The sequence below is a fragment of the Paralichthys olivaceus genome, chromosome 3 (genome assembly GCF_024713975.1).
Source record: "Paralichthys olivaceus isolate ysfri-2021 chromosome 3, ASM2471397v2, whole genome shotgun sequence".
Classification (NCBI taxonomy): domain Eukaryota; kingdom Metazoa; phylum Chordata; class Actinopteri; order Pleuronectiformes; family Paralichthyidae; genus Paralichthys; species Paralichthys olivaceus.
The window spans coordinates 7,590,136-7,616,764 of record NC_091095.1 but is presented as its reverse complement, the minus strand read 5'-3'; the positions used below and the strand labels follow the sequence as shown (position 1 = coordinate 7,616,764).

The 26,629-nt window shown below is 40.0% G+C and overlaps 1 protein-coding gene across 4 annotated transcripts in view; it reads right to left on the bottom strand.

The window, feature by feature from the left end:
• Positions 1-26,423, bottom strand: part of rabgap1l (RAB GTPase activating protein 1-like) — a 93,708-nt gene extending 67,285 nt beyond the window's left edge. Inside the window, exons 1-13 of one of the 4 annotated variants that reach the window (XM_020098526.2) lie at positions 26,301-26,423; positions 21,313-21,539; positions 20,844-20,997; positions 18,852-19,056; positions 17,995-18,169; positions 17,085-17,242; positions 16,366-16,476; positions 14,304-14,370; positions 13,982-14,084; positions 12,577-12,743; positions 9,157-9,277; positions 3,621-3,714; positions 1,537-1,687 (exon numbers count right to left, since the gene is read on the bottom strand). In XM_020098526.2, the coding sequence (XP_019954085.2) occupies positions 1,537-1,687; positions 3,621-3,714; positions 9,157-9,277; positions 12,577-12,743; positions 13,982-14,084; positions 14,304-14,370; positions 16,366-16,476; positions 17,085-17,242; positions 17,995-18,169; positions 18,852-19,056; positions 20,844-20,997; positions 21,313-21,450 (1,644 nt within the window). In that variant the 5' untranslated portion in view covers positions 21,451-21,539; positions 26,301-26,423. Of the gene's footprint in view, positions 1-1,536; positions 1,688-3,620; positions 3,715-9,156; positions 9,278-12,576; positions 12,744-13,981; positions 14,085-14,303; positions 14,371-16,365; positions 16,477-17,084; positions 17,243-17,994; positions 18,170-18,851; positions 19,057-20,843; positions 20,998-21,312; positions 21,540-25,955 lie in introns of all 4 variants that reach the window. The other 3 variants (XM_020098528.2, XM_020098527.2, XM_069522738.1) reach the window with 3 other exon arrangements.
• Between the last annotated feature and the right edge of the window lie 206 nt (positions 26,424-26,629).

The window sequence follows — 26,629 nt, the reverse complement described above, 5'->3', positions numbered from 1 at the left end:
CACCCTCACCATTGCTGCCATTTGGCTCTCTCCGCTCGCCCCCTCCCTCCTTCATCTTACCTCAATTCCATTCATTTGGTGTGGCTATTAATAGCTCCGCCATCAGCCTATCAATACCATCACTACTCCAGTAAGGCAGAGGCTGGGGGGGTGTGGCCAAGCCAGTGGAATGAGAATAAATGAGCGGAACTACAAAAATCTTGGTCTTATGCAATGAAAGACAAAGAGATACCAGGCATAAAAAGCACTGCACATAGGAAAGAGATGAAGAATCAGAATAAGCAATGAAGAAAAATGGTAGATAAGACAGAAAGAAGGATAAAACAGGAAAAGAGAAAGAAAAGGGACAGTGAAAGCTGGGTAGAGAAATTGGACGTGAAGTACAAATGAAAATAAAATCCCATTTACCAGATGAATATGGCAAGAGAAATAGAACTATTGAGACAGGAAAAAAAGGGAATTATAGAACAGGTGAAAGACAACTTAAAAATATGTGGCTCAGGAGAGAGGAATCTGCCAGCACTCTGGACATTTACACACATTCCTTTTCTCCTATTCTCCCTAAGTGACTACAACCTCATATTTATGGGGCCACATTCTTCCATCTCTCCATTTTCCCTTTTCCGTCCATCCCCTCTCTCTGTTATTGATCCAGACAGGTAGTTTCACCCATCTCTGTGCAGCATAGAGAAAGACTATTGCATTTTCCATAGAGGATCTATGCTTTGTATTTATATCAGCTCCTCCTGCTTCTTCATTCTGGTCCAGTGTGGCTTTCTCACACTCACTGTGTCACAGATCTTTGTTACTCAACAGCTTGATCAGATTTAGTGATTTTTACAACAGAAAACTAGAAAATACTCGATATAATTTACATAATCATGCAATCTACTGTACAACTAATTCAAATGTGCACAGTTGTGCACACACAACAGCAACAAGAACACAGAAATGTTCACATGTATACAGGTCCATATCATCATAAAGTGTTTGGTCAGCAGCAGAACCAAATCCTTCTATTATCCAGGCAGTAACGGTGCATCTGTACATATGACAACATTTTCTCCAACACAACTGACCAAAAAGTGGTTGCACAAGACAACATGAGCTCTTATGGTCCAGAAAACAGTAGCGCATGGATTTAAATGTCACAGCAAAATCAGAGAGCTCTCCAACATGACACAGAGCTCAGATGAACAGCTGAACACCAGATTCAGTGATGATGGTACTCTGAGACACGATAAGGAAAAATATTTCCCCAACGTCTTCTCATCATAGGGACATGATATCATAATTCTGGTTTCCACCAAAACACAGCAAAGACTGCATGGTATAAACACTAAACGCTAATATCTCCATTGACAAACAAGCCGAGACTAACCTCTACACCAATACTAATCAAGCACATGTAGAACCTGTGAGACTGTTTTCAACAAGCGTCCTAAATCAGCCCACATGTCAACATAAAAACATGAAAAAAATGTAAATGCAACTTGGTGTCCCATGTGTCCCTCCCTGATCTGCGTGTAAATTTACCTTGGTGATGAGGATGCGGTAATGCTCAAGCAGGTCATGGTTGTCGTGGCAACCGGACAGCAGCTGCCAGACCTCAGCTCTGAGCGGCTCAGGAATGCCGCTGCGAACCAGTGAGGACAAACCCTTTGGACGAGTGGACAGGTTTCCATGCCTGATAAACACATAATCTAATTCAGTTAATCTGACCTGGAAAAGACTTGATGATTGTGTTTGTATTGTGTTCTTTGGGTGACATTCGGGCAGCGACAGGTGCAGAGTTACACACCTCACACACAGTATTCATGTTGCACTGACATTACTGGTATTTATCTTTAGAACAACATAGTTATTAACTGTACTGCAATTACATCAGAATATTTCCTCACTCCTGGCCAGGCAGGAAGGGCTGAACACCCTGTTATTTATCGATACTGGTACACATCATTATAATGGAAGCTGCCCAGTGTAATCACAGATTACTTAATTTCTAGTAGCTCAAGGCTCACTGCCTCATTAAAATGTACTAAAGTTACAATTTGAACTGCAGTTGAGAGTTTAATAGCCATACAAGTACTGACAGAAATACTACTAAGTAATAGCACATTATTACCTCCAGCAGAGAGGTAATGTTTTCATCCTGTCAATATGATTATAAATTTGCAGGATTACACAAAAGTTGGAAGAATTATGATGTGAAGAAATCATCATTTTTTCAAGTATTCGGATTCTTTAAAATTGTGAGATTATGAGAAGTGTTTTTAGACTTTTTCAATGATTTCTCAGAGAGTAATTGATGGATTTTGATGAACCATTATCTGATATATCAAGGGGACTGATAACTGTAATTTGGTGCAGCGTATAGCCATTTTAGTGGCTATTTTATTGTTATTGAGTACAGTAGAAAAATCAATAATATAGCTTAGACCAAGGGGTTTTCAAACTCTAACATTGTGGGCCTCCCTTCTGACAAGGCTTTTGTTATATTGCTATTGCTGAAAATTATATTGCAATTATTATTGTTATTTTCCAGCCCTAGTTTGACATAACTTCCGAGTTAATCAAATGTACAAGAAAGGTTTGTCCTAAGGCATGATTTCATTCCTGATACTGGAAAACTGGGGAAAAACAGTTAGTCCTCAAAACTACTGTAACGCAGAACAAGGTCTTTAACCAAATTGCACACATTTAGGCTATTCTACGTGATCTCCTTTAATAACTAACTAATCAAATTTTTTTTCTCAATTTCATTCAATGAGATTCCCCTGAAACTGTTGGGTCCCCTGTGGGGAGGCCCGCCTCACACTTTGAAAACCTCTGGTCTGGACTATTAACCGCAGCGCTGCCATGCTGTTAGCATTCTCCCGCATGAGGAAATATGCTGCTTTTGAAAACACACTGTCAGCTCTTTTTAATGATGCTTGAAATCTCATCATAATGCATTTGTTGAGGCCATATGAAAGCAATTTCCAAATGAACTACCTCACTTCATTGTGCTGATGCAACAGCAGGAAAACAGGCTGCGGAATCAAACAAAAAGCCAGAAACATCTTTTATTCATCAAGTTATGCTAACGTCTGTACCTAAAGCTCTATGTTTTAATGCTGCCTGTTGTAAATGCATAAGGAATAGAAAGATGACAGTATGTAACTTATAACGGATACATTTAAGGTCATATCTGCGCAGAACTGTTTTCCGTACAAAATGAGATGATAAACAATCAAACTACAACAATGGAGAGCAGCACCGTCCAGTGCTGTAAATCACTGTCTGCATGTGGCACACTGGGCCCGATTTACTTCTCAGCACTAATCTGTCTTGTCATAGTGCTTTTTGCACAAGATTAGGAGACTCAAGGACTAATATTCATGTCTGATGTCATTGCATTTATAACTAGTATGGTATATTTACACACATTTACTGTTTATATTCATGCTGTCATTTAAGCACAAGGTACATATATATAATGGGTCTTCTGAGGCAATGTTTAAGACAGTTGACACATTAGACTTTTAAATCGCCTCTACAACAGCTGAACATTTCTCAAATGCCTTGTGCTTTCTTTTAGATATTAGATATTAGACTTTCTGTCTCTTTTGAAGCCTTACCATCTGTTGAGGATTCCTCCCCAGGACTCCAGGATCTTCTCAGGACAGTCTTTGGAAACATCTCCTGTCCCACTTGAGATTTCACTGTCGCTATCTGCAAGAAATACAAACACACGCACATATTAACAGACATTTTGTGCATAAATCCTTACAACTGTAACATTAGTCCACATGAGAAATCTGTTCTCAGACCAACACTGTGTTAACAAGACCTAAAACTGAACATGTGCTTTCTTCATGTCTCAGTGTAACACAGCTTTAAGACAGCAGGACACGTTGTTTGGTCTTTAAGATGTTTCAGTGCTGAAGGTCAACTTTAGTTTCCATTTTAAAACTTTAAGATTGATGCCACAGTCAGATGGAGGCAGGAGTGCTTGTGCAGTGCCTACACCTTCCATTATTATTGTTCTACTGCCTGGTGGTTCGTGAAGCAGACAAGAGGCAATCAGGAGAGTGAACCACTTGTTTTAGATGCAGAGGCACTAATTGACTGTCTGGTCTGTTCTGCTGCTGGAGAGATGAACTGATACCCACACAGAGACCGCCCACTGAAGCAAGCACACACACACACACACACACACACACACACACACACACACACACACACACACACACACACACACACACACACACACACACACACACACACACACACACACACACACACACAGTTTAACAAGGTATGTCCAGCATACAGCGATAACATGTGTGGTTTATACATGTGAGACGAACAGAGAAAACTGGATAACCTAAAAGTGATTTACACACACACTGTTTTTTTCTTGTTAACTATTAATCTCTGTTCTTCACTATCTCTACCAAGGAGTTTATGTTTTCATCTGCGTTTGTTTGTCTGATAGTTAGCAGTGCTACATAAAAACTACTGGATGCATCACCACGAGATCTGGTGGAAGGATGTGGTATGGGTCAGGGTAAAACCCATTAAAATTAAGTGCGGTTTCAGACCACGGGCTGGAAAATGTATTTTCTCTTGCAACAATTTCAGATTGGGCATTTTTCATTTTTACCAATTTCCCAGAGAATAATTCATGGATCTAAATGAAAACAATTGGACATACTTAGGGGAAAGATATCTATGAGTTTAAGGGGACAGTTGGGCCTTGGCAGAGGTGTGTGCTCTTCTGAGTGCAATTTTTATTTTTTTTAAAAACCAAAGTTGATGTTCAGAAGCATTTTCTTTTTTTTTTATCATTTTGCCATTACTGACGGAAAAGAAAGTTTGAAAATGTGAAAGACATCAGGTAAGACAAGTAGTAATGGACAGGGTCAGAAACAGACCTATGTCCACGACAGGATCAAGCCTCCGTAAGAGGCATTTTCTATATTAATTTTGGAAATTCAAAATGAATAGGTATTGCTATGTATTTATAAAAAAGTAAACTTATTAAGGGGTAATAACATTATGTTTAGAATATGTTAACATTAACAATCTATATGATATTTAGAGCCTGAAAAAAATCTTACTCTAGATATGTTACTTTCTTGCTCTTGTCTTGGTTTGGCCAGAAATTGTGTGGATAGAAATTATTTCATCAGGGTCAAATTTTATGTGTTCAAAGTTTCTTCGCCAACTGACATGAAAAGCCACAGTGGTGACAATTAACTTCTCTGAGGCATCTTGCTCTGAGAGTGGTGAGAGAATCAACTCACTGCAATCGGGTGTGTGTGGCACCGATTGGCGGTGATAAAGCCCAGGTGAGGGGAGCCTTCATATACCCTGAGTCTCCAGTGCCCTGTGCTGACTCATTGTCTCACCTTCAGAGGCAGTGAGAGGTTCTCCCCGTTGTCAGTGTGTCTGAAAACACCCCACTAAGAATTTTGCCTGTAGTTTTCCCAGTGAAAGTTGGTGCTGAAGAGTTTGTTGTGACTCCAGCCTTTGCCTTTCATTTAGAGTTTTCTGGGTCTCCTGGACAATTTTAGTTTTTAGTCAGCTGCTTGGCAGTGGTGGTTTTGTTAATCATTTGTGGTGCATTGTTTCTTTAAGGAAGCCTGTAGTGGCTCTATACAATTTCGTTGTTTTATTTTTTCCCCCATTTCCAATCTATCGCTACTGCGATTTTTGTGGTTATCCCCTTGGGATAGCTTAGAGACGTCCCTGGGTCTGCACCTGTGTCCCCCCCCCCCTTCCTGACACATCACTGTGAAAAAACTAAAATCAAAAGCGCTCAAAGGCAAAGGTGTGAAAAGGCATCATTCACTCCAACTGAAGCCTTTTTCTAAGACCCTAACATTGAAGAAGGACTTAAAGACATTTTCTTCTGGAACATACAACCACCATGTTCAATGCACTGATGCACCTATACATCCTCACAGGCTCAGCGGGAGCTTTTCAGGTCTTTTATAAATGTTTGATGAGCCCTTTCAAATGGTTCAGATCCAGCACAAAGCCTCCGCCTCTGTTCTCAGATTGGCTGAGGCCACGTGGCGAGGAAGCGTGAGTCCAATGCCACTGCCAACTTAAAAGGTGATGAAAAAAACCGTGACGACAAGGACCATTACTGTTACCTTTTAATCTGGAGAGGGGCTATGCATTCACTGTAGAATTACTTTCAAATAGCCACTAGTGGATTGCTTATAAAATAAATCCAAGCAGAAATTCCCTCCTGGCATCAAAAAGATGGGGTTTAAAAAAGAAATCTTTATTTTCTATTTAAAGTCCTGATGTTTTAATGTTTTTCAACCTTTACTGCTTAGATGACAGCAATGTCATGGTCGTTATGAATTTCTATAAAGAAAGAACACGGTTTTTGTTCGTGTGCGTGCAGGTGTGTATAAGAAAGGGTCACAAAAACACAATGAGAAAGCATTACAAAGCATGTGGTGAAAGGAAAAGCAAAGAAAAAAGCAAATTTCTGCTTCAGGCCTATTTTCCGCATCCACAGCTTCCAAGAAGAAGAGAAAAAAGTCAGCATAGATTGAATGTGTATGTGCGTGTGTGTGCACGTCAGAGTGTGTGTGTGCTTGCAGCGGTGGCATCTACACTGGGGGTGTATTCATTTCTGTACACAATGAGGCCGGCCTCCAGCTCCATGGCCTCCAATTTTCAGCTCTGGGGGAGGAGAGGGGTGCTATAGAAAAAGCCCCCAGAATGGCTTCCTCAGTGCCAGTTGAAAGCCGTCAGCTCCAGCCTTGGAGGGTGACTTGCGACTTTGAGCAAATCAACAATTAGGAAAGATGATTTTTTTCCTGTTGGTACATTTCAAACTGAAAAATTCACATTTTAAAAGATGTTTTTTCATCTTTAAAAATAGGCTTTATTATCTTGTTAGTCTATTTCTTTGTATTTGGATTCATAAAATAAATAATAAAGTGATTAAGACTTCATGCGTATTTTGTTCAATTGAATATTTAGATGCACAATATACAACTTCAACTGCTAGAGGTCTCTGAACCAAAACAATACCAGAAGACTGTGATCAAGTCATGAGGCGGCGTGGGATCATGGGGGTTGTTGACGAAATTCCACCTGACATGTTTCTGAAACAAATCTTGGTCACAGATTTATAATGTAAATTAATGTATTACGGTTTTATTTACAATATGCAGCAAACAGCTAACTGGCTAGCAGTTATAGCCGAGACAGCGAAGCCACAGATGCGATTATAAGGCGACCAATATAAATCTTTGCCTTACTTTGAATAAAATTGGGTATTTTCTGGGTTTGAACATTGTTGGAAACATTTTGCATAATGCACTTGCAAAGATCGCCGTAACTTAGTGGAGCTGTGCTTGGCTGCCTGGGCGTCTGCCCGGGACTTGGTGGCCCTATGGATGGGCTGTGCGCCCCGTCCCTCGGGTTGTGGAGCTGTCCGTGGTCACTGCTTCCATAGCCAGGTGAAATTTTTTTCAGTAAAACCATGTTGTCGGAATGTTGAAAAAAAAAAAAAAAAAAAGGAAGTGTCTGCATATGGCTACTCACTGTATGGGGTCTATGTTAACAGTGAACCCAAAGCAGAAAGACTTTTCATACACTTAAGCATTTGTTTATTTATCGCAAGTCATATGGTCATCACAACATTCAACAACGTTATCGCATATCGCATGTTTTCCATCGTGCAGCCCTGCAGGTCTATTCTGCACCACGGAGCCAGTGCTCAGGGGAAAATTCCAGCGGTTTATATTAGAGGTCAGGTTTGGAAGACACTGGAGTCTAACAGCAAGGGCTAATGGTGTTAATACTGCTGCTGCTTTGCCTCCGTATCTCAGACATAGCTGCCAATACTGATGGGAAAATATCAACCCTGTTCTGGTTTGTCACCTTCATTTGTCATGGTTAGATTGTATGGATTCAGTCTCTTAATCTAGACACATTAAGATCAGACCCTACTCAATTCATGAGTCTATTCTGTATGATGGTCAGCTCTGATTGACACAAATATATTGTTTAATATATTATTAAGAGAATTTGGTTCTAAAACTATTTGACTGATGCAGGCTGTTCATTTATTTGTGGGGGGGTATTTGATGGCACGTTGACACTGTAATGCTTCTGTGCAAAAAAGCAATGAAACCATATAACGGATTGTGCAGGGCTCCACGTAAAGCCACTCAGCACATATGTGTGTTCATTATCATACAAGCAGGGATTCAAAGCCTCAGAGATTGTGCCTTTGTCCACATGCTTTGCCACTCTCAGTAACACGCAACCCTTTATACTTCTATGGATTTGAATCTTAATAAGTACGCACACATTGACACACATGACTTCTGTCAGACAGATGGCGAAAAAAAGTGTGTCGATCCTAAATGATCAAATCAGCCTTTTGTTACTTTAATGGTTCAAGAAATTACTCGCGCTCTACCCATAGTCATTGAAAACATATAGTAGATGACTATATAAGACTCTAAATAATAAAAATGGTGTAACCCAGGATATTTTACAAACTTCGCTCACTGAGAAATAATTTAACATGCTTAGTGAGTGTATAGGGAGGTCTGGCTCTGTGTATTCAGAATACATTGATGAATGATCAGCCTGAATATCTGGACATTTCATTTAAATGTGTTCATGCCAGCCGGGAAAAAAAGTGAAAAACAACAGTGGGGATAAAGTGAATGTAAAGCCAACGCTCCATTCAACAGGCTACAGGAAGTAAATCAATTATTTTCTTGCCAGTGCCTCTGAAGGTTCACAGAAGTGTCCCATTTTTCTCTGATATCGAGGCAAAGTGGAATTTGTACAGAGCAAAGCAATGCAAGGTCGCATTTGGAAGACAAATGATGTTGAGTTGTGAAATGTGTGTATTTAAATGTGCACTTCTGTATGTGTGAGACTGTGTGTGAATGTGGGGGAGAAAGCTTTCTGATGAAGAATTCTGGCATCTTATCATGATGTACAGAGACACAGAAAGCCTGAATGGCTTTTCAGAGATCCAAAGAATTTAGCCAATTTTCACATTATGTACTGAGGTATTTTTAGTGCATATTGTGTACCATTAACTCAACCAACAGAAAGAGGGCTAGAAACCAAGCAACATATGAGAGAGCAGGAAAGAAAAAGGGAGAATGATCATACCTTCATCAGCCTCCTCTTCCTCAGGGGGCGAGGCTCTCCCTTCATTGTTTCTCTCCGCCTCCCTCTGAAGGCTCACCACCTCATACATAGCATCGCTCGGACCAACCTGCTCTGGTGCCTGCTGCAAACAAACACACGCGCACACACACGCACACACACACGGACACAAAGAGAGACTTTTTGATCCCTTATGTACAGGAAAATCATCAACCTCCTTAATGATGCTATTAAACAGAACATGTTATGTTGACCACAGAATATTAGATATTATTGGCAGTGTACAATTTTGCGTTCGCCTGCATTGATCATTAATGTAAAACCTGAAAATATGCTCTTCATTACACATTAGCTAGTACAAACTGTGAGGCAAATTTTTACACAAGGTTGGCCCCAACAGCAATACAATAAAAACATTCAAATATTAACTGTATTAACTAACCTCCTTGGTGGAGGCAACAAAGTGATCAACAGGTTTAAAGTTTTCTGTTACTTATAAAGGTTTGAAGATGTTTTTACTCGTACAAATTGTTGACCCCTTCAGATTCAGGACAGATGTGAAAGTGTTAAATTTTAATTAAGTCTCAGGGGTATGGCCCAGCACCAAGTTCCTCCAACCAACAGAGCCTCCATTCCCATCTGTCCTGGACAGTCAACATCCAGCACTCAGTAGAGCACATACCTCTTTTTAGGGCCCAACAATGCCATTAAATTGTACTCACCCGTAGATATTAGTCCCCTTAATATTCCAGATCTTTTTTTCCTATCAACATCGATGCATTATTCCAAATTGGACTTAAACTTAAAAAACTTGCTCCGTTGCACAAATCTGCATTTTATGGGCTCTTTCTTGACGCATGTCCCGTTCTTCCACTGAATTTTGTGGGAATCCATTCAGTGGTTTCCCTGAAACCGTCGACCTCTGGTCAGAGGACGGCTCACTCTCCCCCCTGAGCCCATGAAGTTTATCTTGAAGTCTAGAGTATAAAAACTGCTTAACGAAAATAAAAGCTTAATAAAAGCTGTGTTATCTCATCATTAAATCCTTGTAACGAAGTGCACAAGAGAACAAAGACACTGGCAGACTTGACCTTGGGTGTCATAAGCTACTGATGTTTATTTCTGGTCTATTCAATTACTGTAGTGCTGTTGCCTCTCTCCTCCACCTGGTAGAATGGATCAATGAGCGGCATTGATCTGCCCACTCGCATGGCGTCTAATGACTAACTCAAGTCAGTGATGGGAGCACAAATTGAGAGAGAATATCAAGCCAAGACTATTTTTAGTGAAAATCCGAGGAGGCTTAGGTAACACATTTGCTTTGCGATGGCCTCTGCCAGTGAATTGTTAACCCTACGGGATGAATTATTAAGGCTGATAAAATGTGACAGAAAATTGGGCCAAAGACAAACACAGAATTATTAACTGAGGTTTATAAGAAGAAAAAGAAAGAAAACATGATTATGCAACAGTGTTTGCTGATATAAAGAACAGCTCTCCCTGCAAAATGTTATTCTATGACTGCATTAACAGTTAATGCGTCTCTGCAACATCCCAAATTGTTTTTCTCTTACAAGGTTATTTTCAACCCTAAGCTTTCACAAAGGTGGCATTTCTCTTGAAACACCTCTGGTATCACTCTCTGCAGTTGGTCCCATCAACGTAAAGTTCAAGCTCATCTTGAACTTTGCTCATCTAAAAAAGGAAAGTTCACCTGCAGATACAAGCATTTGAAGCTCACTCTTTGCATTGATTAGCTACATTTTAAAGTGTTTACGACTTACAGATGTTTTTGTTTTGTTTGGTCCAAACTCTTCGAAATTCCTGAATCCTTAATATTGAATTCTCTTCAGCCCCATTCTTGATATAGAACGGGAGTCTTGAATTCATGCCTTCCAAAAAATGTCATGGCAATTGGTTGAGTAGATTTTGCATAATCCTGCTAACTAACAAATGAACAAACGCAGACTAAAACCGCAGAACTCAATGGCGGAGGAATTTAGAAAACGTTTTCCACAGGTTGGCACAGATAATGACTCCTTGGTTCTTTGGATGACTAATAACAGTTGTGCAGAAGAGGGCGACATGATTTCCATCTTTTACTTTAAAAATACAATATTATTTTAATTTGCTCTTAACCACAGCACCAGTCCAACACTCTTCCATTTACTGAGGAGATAACTACAGAGGAAATCAGGCGGATGAGTCTGTTAATTACCCACATGCCAATAATGCGACAGAGCCTCTTATTAGCTCTACAATCCAAAGCTTCCCCACACTTCACTGCTTTGCCAGCTCCCCACGGCCTCCTAAAGGAGATGTGCTTTTTAACAGGGGAGAAGAGGCTTACGGCTTAACTGTATTTTTTTTAAAGGAACCTGCACCAACTGTTCAGAACGGGTGTCCTTGTGTTGGTGGGAGGTAAGTGAAGGTGCATTCTTGACTCTTCCACTCCGCAATTCTTTAATCAAGCAACTACTAGAGGAAACTCAAAAGGGCTCATGCTTCTGGGCGTGTGATGTTTGACATTATCTATCAATTAATTCCAAAAATCTGTCTGGATGAAGAACATTTCTGGAGAAACATTCATTTTATCTGCTTCATATTCACTCGACCAGCGTTCTGTAGCTGGTCCGACTGGGACTTATAAACACATGTGACAGCGTTGATCACGACAACAGACACATTCACAACAACTAATTCTAATTTTGAGATACGCTTGAAACAAACTTTGAATTAACAAGACCTGTGAACAGAGAGAGGAATGGAAAATCCGCTGATGAGATATTTGCATCTTTCAGCACTTGTCTTTAGATCTTACAACCAAACAAGTGTCTTGGTTCTCTTGAGTAGAGCATTTGACTGGTCACTGACACAGCAACACGCGTTCCAAACTGTCCACTCTTATCTCCTCCTCCACTGAACACATCCTCAAGCTGTCCAGCCACTCGCTCCACTTCTCCCTCCTCTTTCTGACAAGCTCGGGCTGGGTTGGGAACTGACGCTGTTGTGGGCAATAAAGCCCTTTGAGACGCACGTGATAATGGGCCATATTAATGAGTTTGACTTGACGTGAACCAAACCAGTGACAGTAATATTGCTGTGAAAAAGGACTCGACTGCTTCAGGTTATTTATCCCATTACATTTGAACATTTATCTAAAACATTGTAAGCTCTATTGAGCATGCTAGATAAATTATGTTGGAATAAATAAACTCAAACTGGCTCTCTATTTTAGGACTGAAATTAAGATATTGTTGATCATCTTTCAGACCAGACATTATAGAAAGAAACCAAATAAAAACCTCTGGTTAATCGATCACACTGTGGTTTAAACATACATTTTAAAAAAATGCATGAATATATGCAAAGGATGAAAATGTGTACAGATGCTTTAAGATTAAACAGTTGCAGTGGAAATACCTGTCTGAGTTTGAGGTAAAAGGTCTCGCTGAAGGTCTTACGGCTAAAGTACCAGAAGCGTTCGTTTGATGGATAGACCCTGACCAGAGTTTCCAGCAGGAAACGAACTGGCTCCACCACCTCGGTCACGACCAGGTCCACTGCCACTGTCATGTACACTTGTTTATCTGGAGGATAACAGGGAGAAAAAGGAAAACAAGAAAAAAAAAAACAAGGTTACTGTGGATGTAGTATATGTGACGTATTATGTGAGACTCATTTATTTTTATTTTCTCTTAATATGAAACAAGAGAACCTACATAAACAAACCTCAAGTGTGCCTCAGAGTAACATTCATCACTTAATGCTTCTATTCTTGTGACAGGTTTATTATAACAGAAGGAAAATCTAATGGGAAAGAGGACATGGGGAAAAGAAATGTATTCTCAGTGAGGACGTTTTGTTTAAATTTGTAGAAGGACATGAAATGAACCTGTGACATGAACAGTAATAATGATAAGGTCAAGCATAACCTGCTCGTTTAGAGAAATGGTTTTGCATGAGAGGGACTTTTGCTGCAGCTTCATGTCACAAAGATTGCCAAACTCTTAGTTTTGGAGAAACGTTTTGATACTTTTAGATCTTTTTTAGATAATCAAAATATCCCAAAATCAAAGCGTTTCTTTTGATGGTTCAAACAGCCTAGGTTTGGTTACAAGTTAGATTATAATATAATAATAATATTTCATTATTCAAATATATAATATATACATAATATATATTTTGGATAAAGAATTTTTAGATTTGGATAAAATAAGAATACAAACAGTACTGCAAAGTGAATTGCATAAGAACAATCTCCTCACGATGCTGATTTTAATTCACTTCCTCTCACAAGTGTGTCCACAGCTCTGTTGGCTCTGCTGCCAGATGTGTTCACGTTTCCATTGTGCACAAACATGTCGAGCTTTGACAAGCAAAGGGTCACAGGACAGGGCACGGACTCGAAGTTATGTCAGAGAATGGAACAAAGCAATTATCACGTCCAAGCATTGCATAATTCCCAGACGTGACCTTGGGTTTTGTGCCGCTTCCATACGTACAATAATGTATGGAGAATGTCCTACTTCATAAACAACTGATCACAAGTTTTAGAACAGCCCAATTTTTTCAGTTTTCATTCAAAATGTAGGTGCTCATAACCATAATGGAACAAAGGTATGTAGATTAAATCAAGTTCAACAAAAATATTCCTTGTTTCTCTCATTTTTAAAATTGTTTAAGTGCTCTGCGCTTTAATTCCAGAAACACAAGAGACATTGAATATTTTAAACTGAAAATTGTTATTTATGTAGGGTTGAAAATAAATTCAACTGCAAAGTTAGAAGCTTGCTTGCTTCGCCTAGTAAATATAACCCGTCCTCACCTTTAGGAGTGTCTTCATTCAGTGGCTGGAAGGCAGCCAAGTTGGGATTCCACGTTCCTGTGATAACGTAGGCCTTCCCATCAGAGCTCTTCCCCATCGACTCCTGTGTAGATATTTATCCATTTACTTATGTTACTCAAAATTAGATGTTTAAATTAAACTGAATACTTTCTCTCTATTGTATTAAAAAGGTTACAATGAGTTCAGTAGTTCTTCAGCCTGCCCATTCTCATGTTCCACGAACACAAGGCAAGTACACGACTCTCAATTATCATGATGTACTGTAAACTGTATCTCACCAAGAAAACAAGTGTCTGCTCACCATGTCTAGTAGATGCATGTCACTGTTGCACACTTTCTGTCCTGGACTCAGCAGCATCCCAAAACACCTGGAGGAAAGATGCAGGAGTTACAACGACAAATCAATACTCTGCTGCAGAGGTAGAGTCTGCATTCACCAGCAGAGTGTACTGAGAGAAAACTTATAATATGGAGTATACTATACTCAATGTAATCGTTTAGGCATTTCAGGCCTGAAGCTGACACTCAGATAACACACAGAGATACGATTAAGCAATGGTCAATTCGTAAAAGTTGACTGATCATTTAAGGCAAATTTGAAATGATCCTGATAACCTGTGCAGCTCAAAATAATACAGCCTTGCATGTATAAGCCCCTTCCTTCTCTCACTGCCACTGCTGCCTGGGACAAACTGCCCTGTGCTTGAACCTTAACAGAGATGCTCCTCACAACATACGGCTTCATAGACACAGGAAATTAAACAGCAAGAAAAAGAAAAGTAATAACTGGGATTATATTATCTACTGTTACTGTAACAGCCATCAGGGGTCTCATTGTCACCTTATTTACCACCAAGCAGTCCGTTCCATCAACAGTAAGTCCCTCAGCAGTCCCCGCAGCTTTAGATTAGAGGTGCCATCAAGTGGTCAATGTGGGAATCTCAGTTTCAGAGTTGTCTTATGTAAGACTGTGTTTACAGTATATCCATCACCAATCCACTACAGCTCTAACTGATTTTACAAAGAAGGTGTCAGATGTCTTGTGACAGTTCAACAGGATTAATAAGGTCGGACAGAAGCTTGGTTCAGCTGCTCTGCTTTAAATACACAACAAAATGTAGGCAATCAACATGATGCACATGTCGGAAAGCTTTAAAACATTTTGAAATAACAAGCAATTAAAACTGAGGCTATTCAAGAAAAAATAATATTAATAAACAAGATGAAAGGAAATCAGTCCAACTGAGAGCTGATCAAAAGTTAAAGAAATTCCCTCAAGCAGTCTCAAGAGATTCAAGAGGCCAAAAACAAGTTTTTTGAGGCCACAGTGACCTTTGACATCTGAAATCTAATCAGTTAATCAGTGAGTCTAAGTGAATTGTACCTGATAAAATTAAATTCCCTACAGGTAGTCCTAATTTACACATTCACAGGGATCTGAGTTCATTGCGACCTTGACCTTTGACCTCCAGGTATCAAAATCTCAGTTCATCTTTGAGTCCGAGTGAAGGTTTGTACCACATGTAATGAACGGCCCTTTGGCCATTCCTGATATATTGTGTTTTAGACAACGCAAGGTCATTTGACCTCGACATTTTGACCTTTCCACCGAAATCAAATCAGTTCATCTTTGAGTCTAAGTTAGTTTGTACTAAATTGAAGAAACCCTTTCTAGCTGATCTTAAGATATCACATTCAAGAAAAAAAAACATACTTTGTGAAGCCACTGTGACCTTTGACCTTTTACCACCAAAGTCGTTGAGTCGAAGTATATATTTGTACCGAATTTGAAGAAATTCCCTCAAGGCAATCTTGAGACACCATGTTTCATGAGAATGAGACGGACGGAGAGACAACCTGAACACAGCTGTCACCGGCGCGGTGGCATAATAAATGGTTGACAAACACAGGCTGCACAATATAGAAAGGATCAGCTCTGAGCACAATAACATCCACTGACACTAAAAATAAAGGAAAGGGCAGGTGTCTGCCTCCCTCTGAGAGCAATAGGAGGTAAAGGGCGAGGAAAAAATGGGGGCGTGATGAGCTTCCCTAGTTTTTCAAGGCTACCTGCCGCAGGAGCATGTAAACACACAAGAATAAGAGATTCCAAGTCCAAGTGTGCTTGATGTACTATTCTTTTCACTTTTCATGTGTACTGTTATTGCAATACTTCAACCACTGAGTTTAACCATTTTAGGCAGCCTGGTGCTTCCATACTAAACCATAAAAAAATTCATAGCATGTCCACCACCAGCCTTTTTACAGCAGTGTTTAAGAGCTTTTATATCATTACCTTGATTGCTGAAATGCTGAAAAGCTGAAAATGCAAAAGTTTTTTCTCCATTCACTGTGATCCTCACCTCTCGATGCCCAGCTCCTTGTTGCACATTTGCTGAACTGAGATGACGGCCTTCTTCTGTACGCCCTGTCGCAACTTGAAGTAGAACTTATCTCTGTCCTTTGGCACTGGACTGTGTACAGGGAAGAAGGGAGGTAATCACATAAAACTTAAGGGACTTAGATGTAATTCCATTTTGACTTTGTGCATTGTACTGTGATCTCTCTTTATGTAACCAGAAACGTATTGTTCTCTTCCTTGATAAAAGTTTCTTTGAAAAATGTTATTACCTCAGTATAACAAACAATATTAATAATTACAGATAAAATATGACATGCAGTCCATCAAGTCCTCTCCTTAATGTAATTTATATTACTGGCATCTACTGAACTTTCAGAACTGCTATTTCAAGTTTTATTTCAGGGGAACAGATAACAGAGGGAAAATAAATTCCTGAAAATGGAAAAAGCTTCTATCTGAACCAACAGGTTTCCAGTCTTTGAGGATGAACGATAACAGACGAATAAAATACTATTGCAGCAGCAAATAAACAATAGATCACACATTTCTAAATAACATGCTTTGTGATACTGAGCTGATAGATAACTACATATATGACAAAAAATAAGGTTCCTCCATAAAAAGCTGTTTCTCATGTGATAAGAGACAGAAGACATATTGAACACACATTTATTCTCTAGTGTATTGATCTGCTTGAGTGTGTATTCATGGACCAAGTACCTGTAGTTGCCCTTGCCATCATCCTCTTTGATTTCCATCGACACAGTGAAGGTGTAGAGGTCACTGTCGGGTGGACCGGACAGAGTCGTGTCCCTGATGTCTGACGGCCGAGAAGAGCGTCGAAAGGCTGTGGAGAAACTGTAGAGGATCCGACTGACCTGGATGAAAAAAGAAGAAGGGAGATAATGAACTTCGGACAGAAAGTAAAAGGATTAAAAGGTGAGGAGGAGAAAAAATGAGCAAACAAAAAGATAAATCAAATGTTAAAAAAGGAAATGAGTACTTAGAATAAATGTACACAAACAGAAATTAAGAAATCATGAAAGTTAAAGGGATAGAAATAAGCAGAATAGACGAGAAATTATTGAGATCACCATAACAGGAGAACAGTGCCCTCAGCTGGTTCAACAATGTCACTACATCACTAAACAGTGCACATACTGTGCGATAAAAAAAATTATTATATATGTTCCTAAAACCATCTAAGAGTTTTTTCTTATTAGTTTTGAGACACATTATTTGTGGAGATTAACTGTAAAACTGAGAGTGGATGAGATTGTTGTCCATTTCACACGCTTGGTAAAATATTGATGGCTTAAAATGATATCTGTAAATGTGGCAATTTTGCTTCTAAAATATAAAATGTAAAACTTATAACGCTAGAAGCTTTATGTTTAGTCTCCGATCCAACTTGTTCTATTATATCGTATCCATGGAGATTTAAGTTTTTGTCAAATTTGACAGAAACAGATTATTGTTTTATTCTTTTGATTTATGGTTTCCTGCTCATAACAGCTTCTCTGATGTGTGCTATTTTTTGTCTCAATGTTATTTGATTGCATGCAGTACAGTGAACTGAACACTATGTGAAGTTGCAGTTTGTAATAAGGCCAACACGTATAAAACTCACAGCTTCTTTAATGTGACAGGAGAAGACGTGGATCTGGAAGTCTTCAGAACTCCGGTAACTCTCGGTGAAGGAAAAACAGTCACTTTCCACCGAGCCCTCCCGTCCACGAGCGCAGAACAACACCTTGTAAATGGGGAAGGAGGCGATCTCTGTACCTGAAGCCTGGTCCACAATCCTGTAGAGTCAAGGTTCAGACTTACAATCAATACAGAAGTAGGCTGAGGATACTAAACTTTAATTTTAATTTTATTCTTTTAATTTGGTTTTAAGAGGCGCTCATCTGATTTTGTCAATGATCAATTTCTACATTTACTACCCAAACAATATTTTGAGACATCCCACTGAAAATATTAAACATTATGAAACATTTTCAGAAGTTGTTTGTAGAACTGGCATTAGATCATTTCGGCTAAATAAGAGCTAGTACCAAGACAGTTTTCCTCATGAGCTGAATAACATTTTATAATCCAGTCAGTCAGTAAGTAAGTAAGTCAAGTCTCGTTTCCTCTCTGGCGCATCGATATATTTCATGTTCCCCTTTGACACAATGACTCAGGATGGTTGAAAAGTTTCTTTAAACTCAATTCATCTGTAAGTTCATTTCTTCTGCTGGATATCAACCAGCAGATGTGATGAGGACGACTGATAAACACATAATTCATGATGATCTGTTCTTGGTTGTTCTCCTAAGTTATTGTTAATGTGCTGGAGCCTGTGATGTATAAGGTATCAAAACTTTGTATATAGTGTCAGCAAAACCTTTCTTTACTCCCAATCTATCGTTTCAATATCTATAGAAACCATTCTTAAAAATGCATCTACTTTTCTTACAGTTCCAATCTCAATACATTACAGACCTGACTGAGCCATCTGGTCCGCAAGGGACATGCAGGGTGATGGGGATGGGGATGGCGCTCTCAGCTCGCAGGGTGGCCATGGCCCCCTGTGCCTCTGCCTCGTTGCGGGGGGCTTTGACCCAGGTGCAGCCCAGGTAGGACAGCTTGTTAAACTGGACACTGTCCTCCTCCAGGGCCACGGGGCTGGACGGGGCTGGACATGCTTCTGTGTACACACAGAGAGTTTGGGATGGTTTTCATTTTCCTCAAAAGTTGGAATGTACTCGTTTTTTGTGCAAATAAATAAATGGATGTCCATCTCTTCCAGTTAAGTGATGTGTGTGAATTGTCTATAAAATAGCAACGTATCATGTGAGTCTGGCATTCCATCACAGCATAATGAGAAGATTAAACTTCTGGACTTTCACTTGCTGTAGTTTAACAGGTCCACGAGAGTGCTGCATTTAAGACTAGGGAGAGACAATAGACAAAACTACAAGTACTACAGCCTTTGACCTGAAACTTTCACACTTCCCAAACAGGAAGCAGAACAATGAGCAGCAGTTGGACTTCCACTGCTGACTGGCTCTTTCTTGACCCCACACTAACCATTTCCTCTTAGCTCACGCTGCAGTTGCGTGTTAACACAAAAATAAAGTAACTGTCAATCAATATAAAAAAGACATGTAGTCCTAATGTAACATCCCAGTTGTGGTTTGTTTTTGGAGAGAAGCCTGTCAAAAAAATTCTGTCTTGATTAAAAAAAAAGAAATTCTATAGTGTTGGAAAAAAATGTTTCAACAGATAATGTTAATTACAATATCCAACTAAGGTTAACACACATATATGAGATGAATGGTCATCAGTTTTCTCAAGCACCTAAAACTTTCACTTTCTTTCACATGCTGCTTTCATCAGCTGTTAGATTTACACCACAAACAGTATAAGATAAAGTTATAACAGTATAAGATACAATGCAAACGTTTGAACATACCTTGATTTTTTGCAGTTTTCTGACGTACAAATTTCATTTTTAGCATCACTGTGAATTTGACTATTTGTCTGCGGAGAGAGAAATGATTGTGCTTCCTTCCTCTGTCACACAGCATCAGTATTTGTTTCATACTTTCATATCACTTAAAAGTGAAGAGCTTCAGCAGAAGGGCTTCACATTTGACTACACAATCGCCTAAAATACGTACAGAGGTACGTTTCACTTTAGTTCATCTCCTTTCATCCTGTGTTTGAAGAGCTAAGGTCCTTATCTCCCCAGTCAACTGACAAAGTGGATTTACATGTTATTCTATTTTTATTTCAATGTTTATTTGGTAGGGAGGGATACAATATATAAAAAATAATAATCATAATAAATAATCCAGGTATTATTTTAGACTAATTTGGAAACCAAAACTATACTAAAAAATATAAGTACTGTCATAATCATATCACGTCATACAAATTCAAACTCTTAACAGGTGGTTGATCAGGTGACTTCATAAATCCCAATAATAGAATATAATTACACTATTATTGCAAAACGATTGGAGTCGGTACATGCCACTAAGGTAAATGTGAAGTATATAAGTCACAGTTGAGAGTGTGGGTTTCTCTTCTGATGTCTGGGCCAACCCGTCCTTGCTGATATACGTATGCAACAATAGAGCAATGTCAACAAGTTCAGATAGCAGCACTGCCAATCTGTAACGGCGAGACTTGAATTTGGATTCTCAATGGTATGAATATGCAGCTGCATCTTTTCAAGGTTCTCTGGTCAGTGTTAAACATTTTTTCATCCAAGAATGCATTACAAATTGGTATTTCCACTCTGATATGAAATGCCAGTGAAGTAGGAGATAAGCCAAGTATAAGCACTATCATCAATTATTTGTTGGGTTTCTTCGCAGCAAAGCTCACTGAAATATGAACATTTTGAAATTATCTGCTTTTTATATTCTGTTAAATAAAAGGCAGTAAGTGTAAATTGAGCTGAAAGGTCAAGAGGTGAGAGTATACCTGGAGGTGGTGGCTCCAGGACTTGGCTCTCTGGGTCCTTGTTCTTCTCCATTTTTTCCACGCTGCTCTTCTCCACCTTCACCTGATCATCATCATCATCGTCCAACACATCCTCCATGGCTCTTTCCAGCTGCTCGCTCCCATTACAAGACATCTAATAGAGGAGGAAAAGGGAAAAACACATTAGGACAGGGACAGAGAGAAATAAGGAGAGATTAAACATGGTGAGGAAAAGGAAACATTAAGATAGAAGAGGACAGACAGGGGCTTCCTCACTCCTTTGCCAAAAGTGTGTGAATCATGTGCTGCTTGGTTGTAATCAAACAGCAAAACCACATGAGTAATTCCAGGTAAAACTCTCTTAGCTGCTCTGTTAAATCTTTTGGCTCAGTTTTGAAGACTTTTGTGAAATGGGAAAATGAAAAAAATTGCAGGTGTAAGAATGTGTCTGTCCAGGTGTGATTCTGACCTTGAGTCTCGGTTTGCCCTCAGAGCCCTGTGGTGACCCGGCTGCACTGGGCTGTACCAGAACGAACTCCTCACTGGTAACGGTGGCCACGGACTCGGTTGAGCTGCTGACTTTTCCCAGTGAGGAGCTGTCATCCATGGCTGGCTGGTTTACTCAGGGTCAGCGGGGGAGACCAGGGTTAAATCTCTCCCCTTCCCTCTCCTGTCCACCCCAGCTCTGTATGCAGTCTGCATGCACAACAAATGAAGCAACATGAAGCAGTTTAAGCAGTGAAATGGTTAAAGCAACACCATGTAGCTGTTTCCTGAGCAACAGCACCCTCTGCAGCCACACGTCATGATAAATTCTGTTCTCTGTGAGAGATGGAGTAGTTTTCATCTAGAGAAAGCCTATCGATCTCTTGACTGTGTAGTCCCACTCACTGAACTGAAACACCACTGAACTGTGGATATTACCCATGATCCCTGGCTTCCTGAACCAGATGAGCTGCAGCTGTAACAAATAGACCAAACTCTGTTTAATATTCTCGATATTTTAAAAGTTTCCTTGCTGAATATTAAATAAATCTTTTTTAACTGATCTACAGTTAGGCATGACTCGTGACCTTGCTGGCCCAGATTCAATTATAGGCAATTATAGGCTGTGACTATCAATCAGTTACACACCTCTGTTCCAAGACAAAACTATTCTGAAGCTGCTATGTTAAGGTTAAAAAGATTCATGGTGTTGCTTTGGGAAATTCTCTTTTCAGCAACTTTCTTAATTATCTGGTCATAAGATGATAAGTCAAAGACTACAATGAGTATCTCAATCTATTAAGAGACCAGTGAATGCTTTGTCCTTTTCAATAAATCAAGGTTTAATGTGTCACAATTTATGTGCTGTGAGCAGCTGTGTCACTGTAATGTGCAAATCAACTTGGCTCTAAAACAAAACACACCCATCGTGCACACAGTCACACCAAAGACCTGTCAGACAACAGCAAAACAACTTCCTGGTTGTGGAAACCACATTTTGGTTTAGCTGTGAGTCCATGCAAAAATGACTCTAAGCAACATGTCATCTCTGAGTTCATGACACCCACACAATATCCTAACCTGAAATTAAACGATTACATCCTAAAGCTTCAGTGGATTTCTTACAACAGCTTTTTGTTTCTGTTGAACATTCAGTTATTATACTAAGCCCTGATGGAATAGTATTGCAACAGTTAGAAATTAACTGGCATAATTACATCCACCATTGTCCGATATGTGACAAAACATTGATAGGTATTTTCGAATCAACTCTTGTGAGGACATTATCTGCACGAATGCCTTTTTTATATGTATGTATTTTTATTCCTGTTACTTCTACAGACTCAGCACCAGAAGACCAGCCCCCTGAAAATGTCTTTCTGCAGATCTGCACCAACCCATTGTCTGTACATGTTACATCCTGCTGGCTCATTAGTTTTGCTGTGAGTTGGCCTGCACCACAAACAAACACACCATGATGGCCGATACTTAACTTTTACTGTGAGCAAGAAAGCAGAAAAAGTTATGTGACACTTACATTGTTCTGAATATATAATTAAGAAAGTCCGCAAAACTGTTGTAAAGTACTGTTACAATAAATAAAGAAAAGGACATTTTGAATTTTTGAAACAATTGGTGAAACCTATAACATCTATTGCAGCAAAAGTCACATTTACCTCCTACAAAAACGAATGTACAAATCACATGATCAATGAATATGTAGTTATTTTGGTACTCGATAAGGTTTTAGTAGCAAAGTTGCCAAACTTAATTTTTTTCAGCCACTAAATCATAAAGATTTGCTTCTTATGTGTTATATTAATTATATTTACTGTTATTTTTTACTATAGTATAGTAAAAACACTGAGATTTTGTGTAAATGATGTGAAGCTCAAGCTGCTATCAAACAGCCGGGGTTTTAAGTTTAGAGTTTATGATAATGCTGTGGAAGAGAAACACACACACACACACACACACACACACACACACACACACACACACACACACACACACACACACACACACACACACACACTGTTGAGGACAAAAGCATGAAGAGGGTCATTCATTCACTCACAGGGACATGCTCACATACACACAAAAGGCTTTCATACAAACTTAACCCGGGCAAATTAAATTCATACACGCATGTGCATGCACGCAAACACAACATGGGAGAAGCAACGGCATCATGTGCTCCGATCACACCTATTCGATTATGCGGAAAAGAGCATGAAGCAAAAAAGTGAACAGTTCCACTAATTCACTTTGCTGGACAGAGCTGCAATGACAAGCAACCGAGATAAGAAACACAGAGTAAAGGCAGGATGAGAATCTGTGTCATTGAGAGGAAATGTCCACCAGATCTCATGTCTCTTCTTCTGATGTCAAACTGGTTCTGAATCATGTGATGAACACTCCAACCACACCGAAGTGGTCATTAATTTTTAAGTACAGAGCATCCCTAACATGATTAACCAAAGCTTTGATTAGTGTGTTTGCTGAAATATTATCATGTCAGACCTATTGCACTTAAATATGGTGGATGACTTTGAAGGATTCATTAATTGAAGACTAATTTATAGGTATCCATGAGTTGTCAAGCACTAACAGCAAGTAATTACACACATAGTACACAACAGTATTCATCCAGATTAGAATGTTTCCATTCTCTCCTAGTCTCAATGTCCTTCGGTGGCGGGGCAGTTGCTTTCTCACTGGCTCTAAACACCAGAGCAAATGTACACCCAGTCATTACCAGCCTTCTCCGCCAGTCCCAGTTGGCAGCCTTGCTCGCCAACAACTGCCTGTGTGGAAACTGTGAATGGCCAGTGGTGTAGACAGACTGCATAGCACCCACAGGAGCTGGGCGAAGCAACTACGTCATGTCTTTGGGTGCATGTCTTTCAGAGGGTTGACTTGCCCTGCTGAGATACAACAGTATCAACAGACAGAATACTGTAAACACTGTTCGAGAGTCAGGAGGGGTAAACTTCATTTAAGTTCCACGATTGAAAATGCAAAAGTTAGGATTACATACAATCTGATGGAAGTTTTATATCGTGAAAGATACTGAGTGCAAAATGCATGAGTGAGCAAGCTTAGTCACGCGTCTCTTCTGACTGACTGTAGGTGGTGGTGGCTAAATCTGAATCAGAATCACTTTTATTGCCAGGTATGTGAACGCACAAGAAGAATTTGACTCTGGTTTTACTTACTTAAATATCTGATGTATGGCTCACTCTACCTCCATCTGCTTCATGACCTGGCTGACTTTGTTATGAAGGCGACAACTTAAGAAGACCAACTTCAACCTGATGTCATCTGTTTCCTGCCTCCTAATCAACAAGTTAATTATGGGTCATGAGCACACTGAACATACTTGTCATTGCAAGATGGCAAACCTGTTCAGTAGTTATTAAAATAAAGCCATTGTTTGGGTTAAGCTGGTTATGTTTATACTAACTATACATACACAAAGAATTGCCTACACGACCTATTTAGTCTAGTCATGTTCTATGGTTTTGTCTCTGTTGGCTATGAAGCAATGAAAGCCTTGTTCATCAATCAGGTTTATAGCAGATCAACTGTAACAAAGCTGTCTTTGGAGGGTGACTCCACGCAGGGATTAGGGTGCAACTCAAGCACTGCCAGGGTTGGGAGTTCATTTCCCTGTACGTGTCTTTTTCTTTCTGTTGAAGCATCCATCAGACACCAGTAACTTCAATAAGTCCAAAACATCTGAGCCGGGTGACTCCACACATCCCCAGAAAAACAAAGAGTTCAGCTTTCCTGCAGCTGGGACAGAAACCAAGTGTCTGCCTTTTAGTGACACCCAACATCTGTCAGTGAATTACATCTCAGTCTAAACCTGCAGCCATAGTTATTTTTCTAGGCAAATACACATGATCCGCTGTCTGTTTATCCTAAATACAAACATATACAAACTACCATGAATATAGTTCAGTGCATGTTATTATTCCATATACTTGCTAGTTTGGTGGTAAGCTGTAAAAAGACCTCCCTCATGTCCACTGAGGCACACTGTGACAACACAACAACAAGCAGATGCAGTGATGTTACTGTGAAAAGATGGTAGGTGTATTTTCTACTACACGGCTGTGAGCTGTCCAGTCACATAAAACTCAACTGGATGAAAAATGTCAAGCAAAAGCTGCAAGGAGCCGTTTCTGGATTAGACACAGAAACAAAGCAAATCTCAAAAAGTGTTACCAGGTGGTACCATCTATGAACTCAAGTGTTGATGCTCCAGTCGTGTCAGTGCTCGTAAGTCGTGGCCTCAAATCTGAAAGGAACACTGTCTTCTACAATGTTAGGGTGTGTTTGTTTTTATTAGTGTCTGCTGTGAACTATTATTCCTCCAGTCACTGGTGTCTGCAGGCCTGGAGGAGGCTCACCATATCCCAGCAGCATTAGTAGCAGGCTACTTTCCGCATGTCAGCCTTTCCCCTTTACAACAGCAGTTAAACCAACATTTAGTGGATTAAATCAAATGACCATGGCACTGTGATGAAGTACACAGCACCGGGAGTCTTGCAAAACGCAGACCCCTCTTTTACAGCAACACAGGGGGAAGACGGATTAGCTAGCGACAGGCTAACTCACCCGTTACAGTCACTGAAGTGGGATCCTCGCCGCGGCAATTGTATAAAAATGGGTTAGCGAGTAAATCAGGTAGTTGTCTGCTAGCTAACAGGTGACGGGAGCCCAAACAGGAAGTGTCCGGTGCTATGCGTTGCGAGCTAAAGCTAAGTTTGGCTAACGCTAACCAGCCCAAAGTCCAGAGTTGGAGTAGGAGAGGCGGAGGAGCGGGCTCTCTTTAGCGACACCCGGCCCGGCTCCGGGGCAGGACTGACGGCAGAGGAGAAGGATAAGCACCCTGCTGTCCCCACCGCTCGTACATGAGGGTGTGGAGCGGACAGAGGGGGGGGGACAGAGCTGTCAACTCACTTGTTGGGATCGTTGACGAGTTGCTCGCTGCTAGCTGTCAGTGGAGCTGCACCCGAAGATCGTGTGTGTCCGGGAGGAGGAACCACTCCGTTTGGTATTTTTAGCTCCGTTTTGCGCATGCGCTGCAGTCCTCTGGCTCGTGCACGTCCTTGGAGTCCAGGTTTGTTTACATTTGTCACGTAGAGAATTTGTTCTCACATTCAACATGTGCAGGATTAGAATACAGATTATAGGACTAGATGTTGAATATCCCCTGTATGTTTGAAGGTCTCCTGCACAACTTAAAGGTTCAGTGTGTGGAATTTAGTGACATCTAGTGGTGAAGTTGC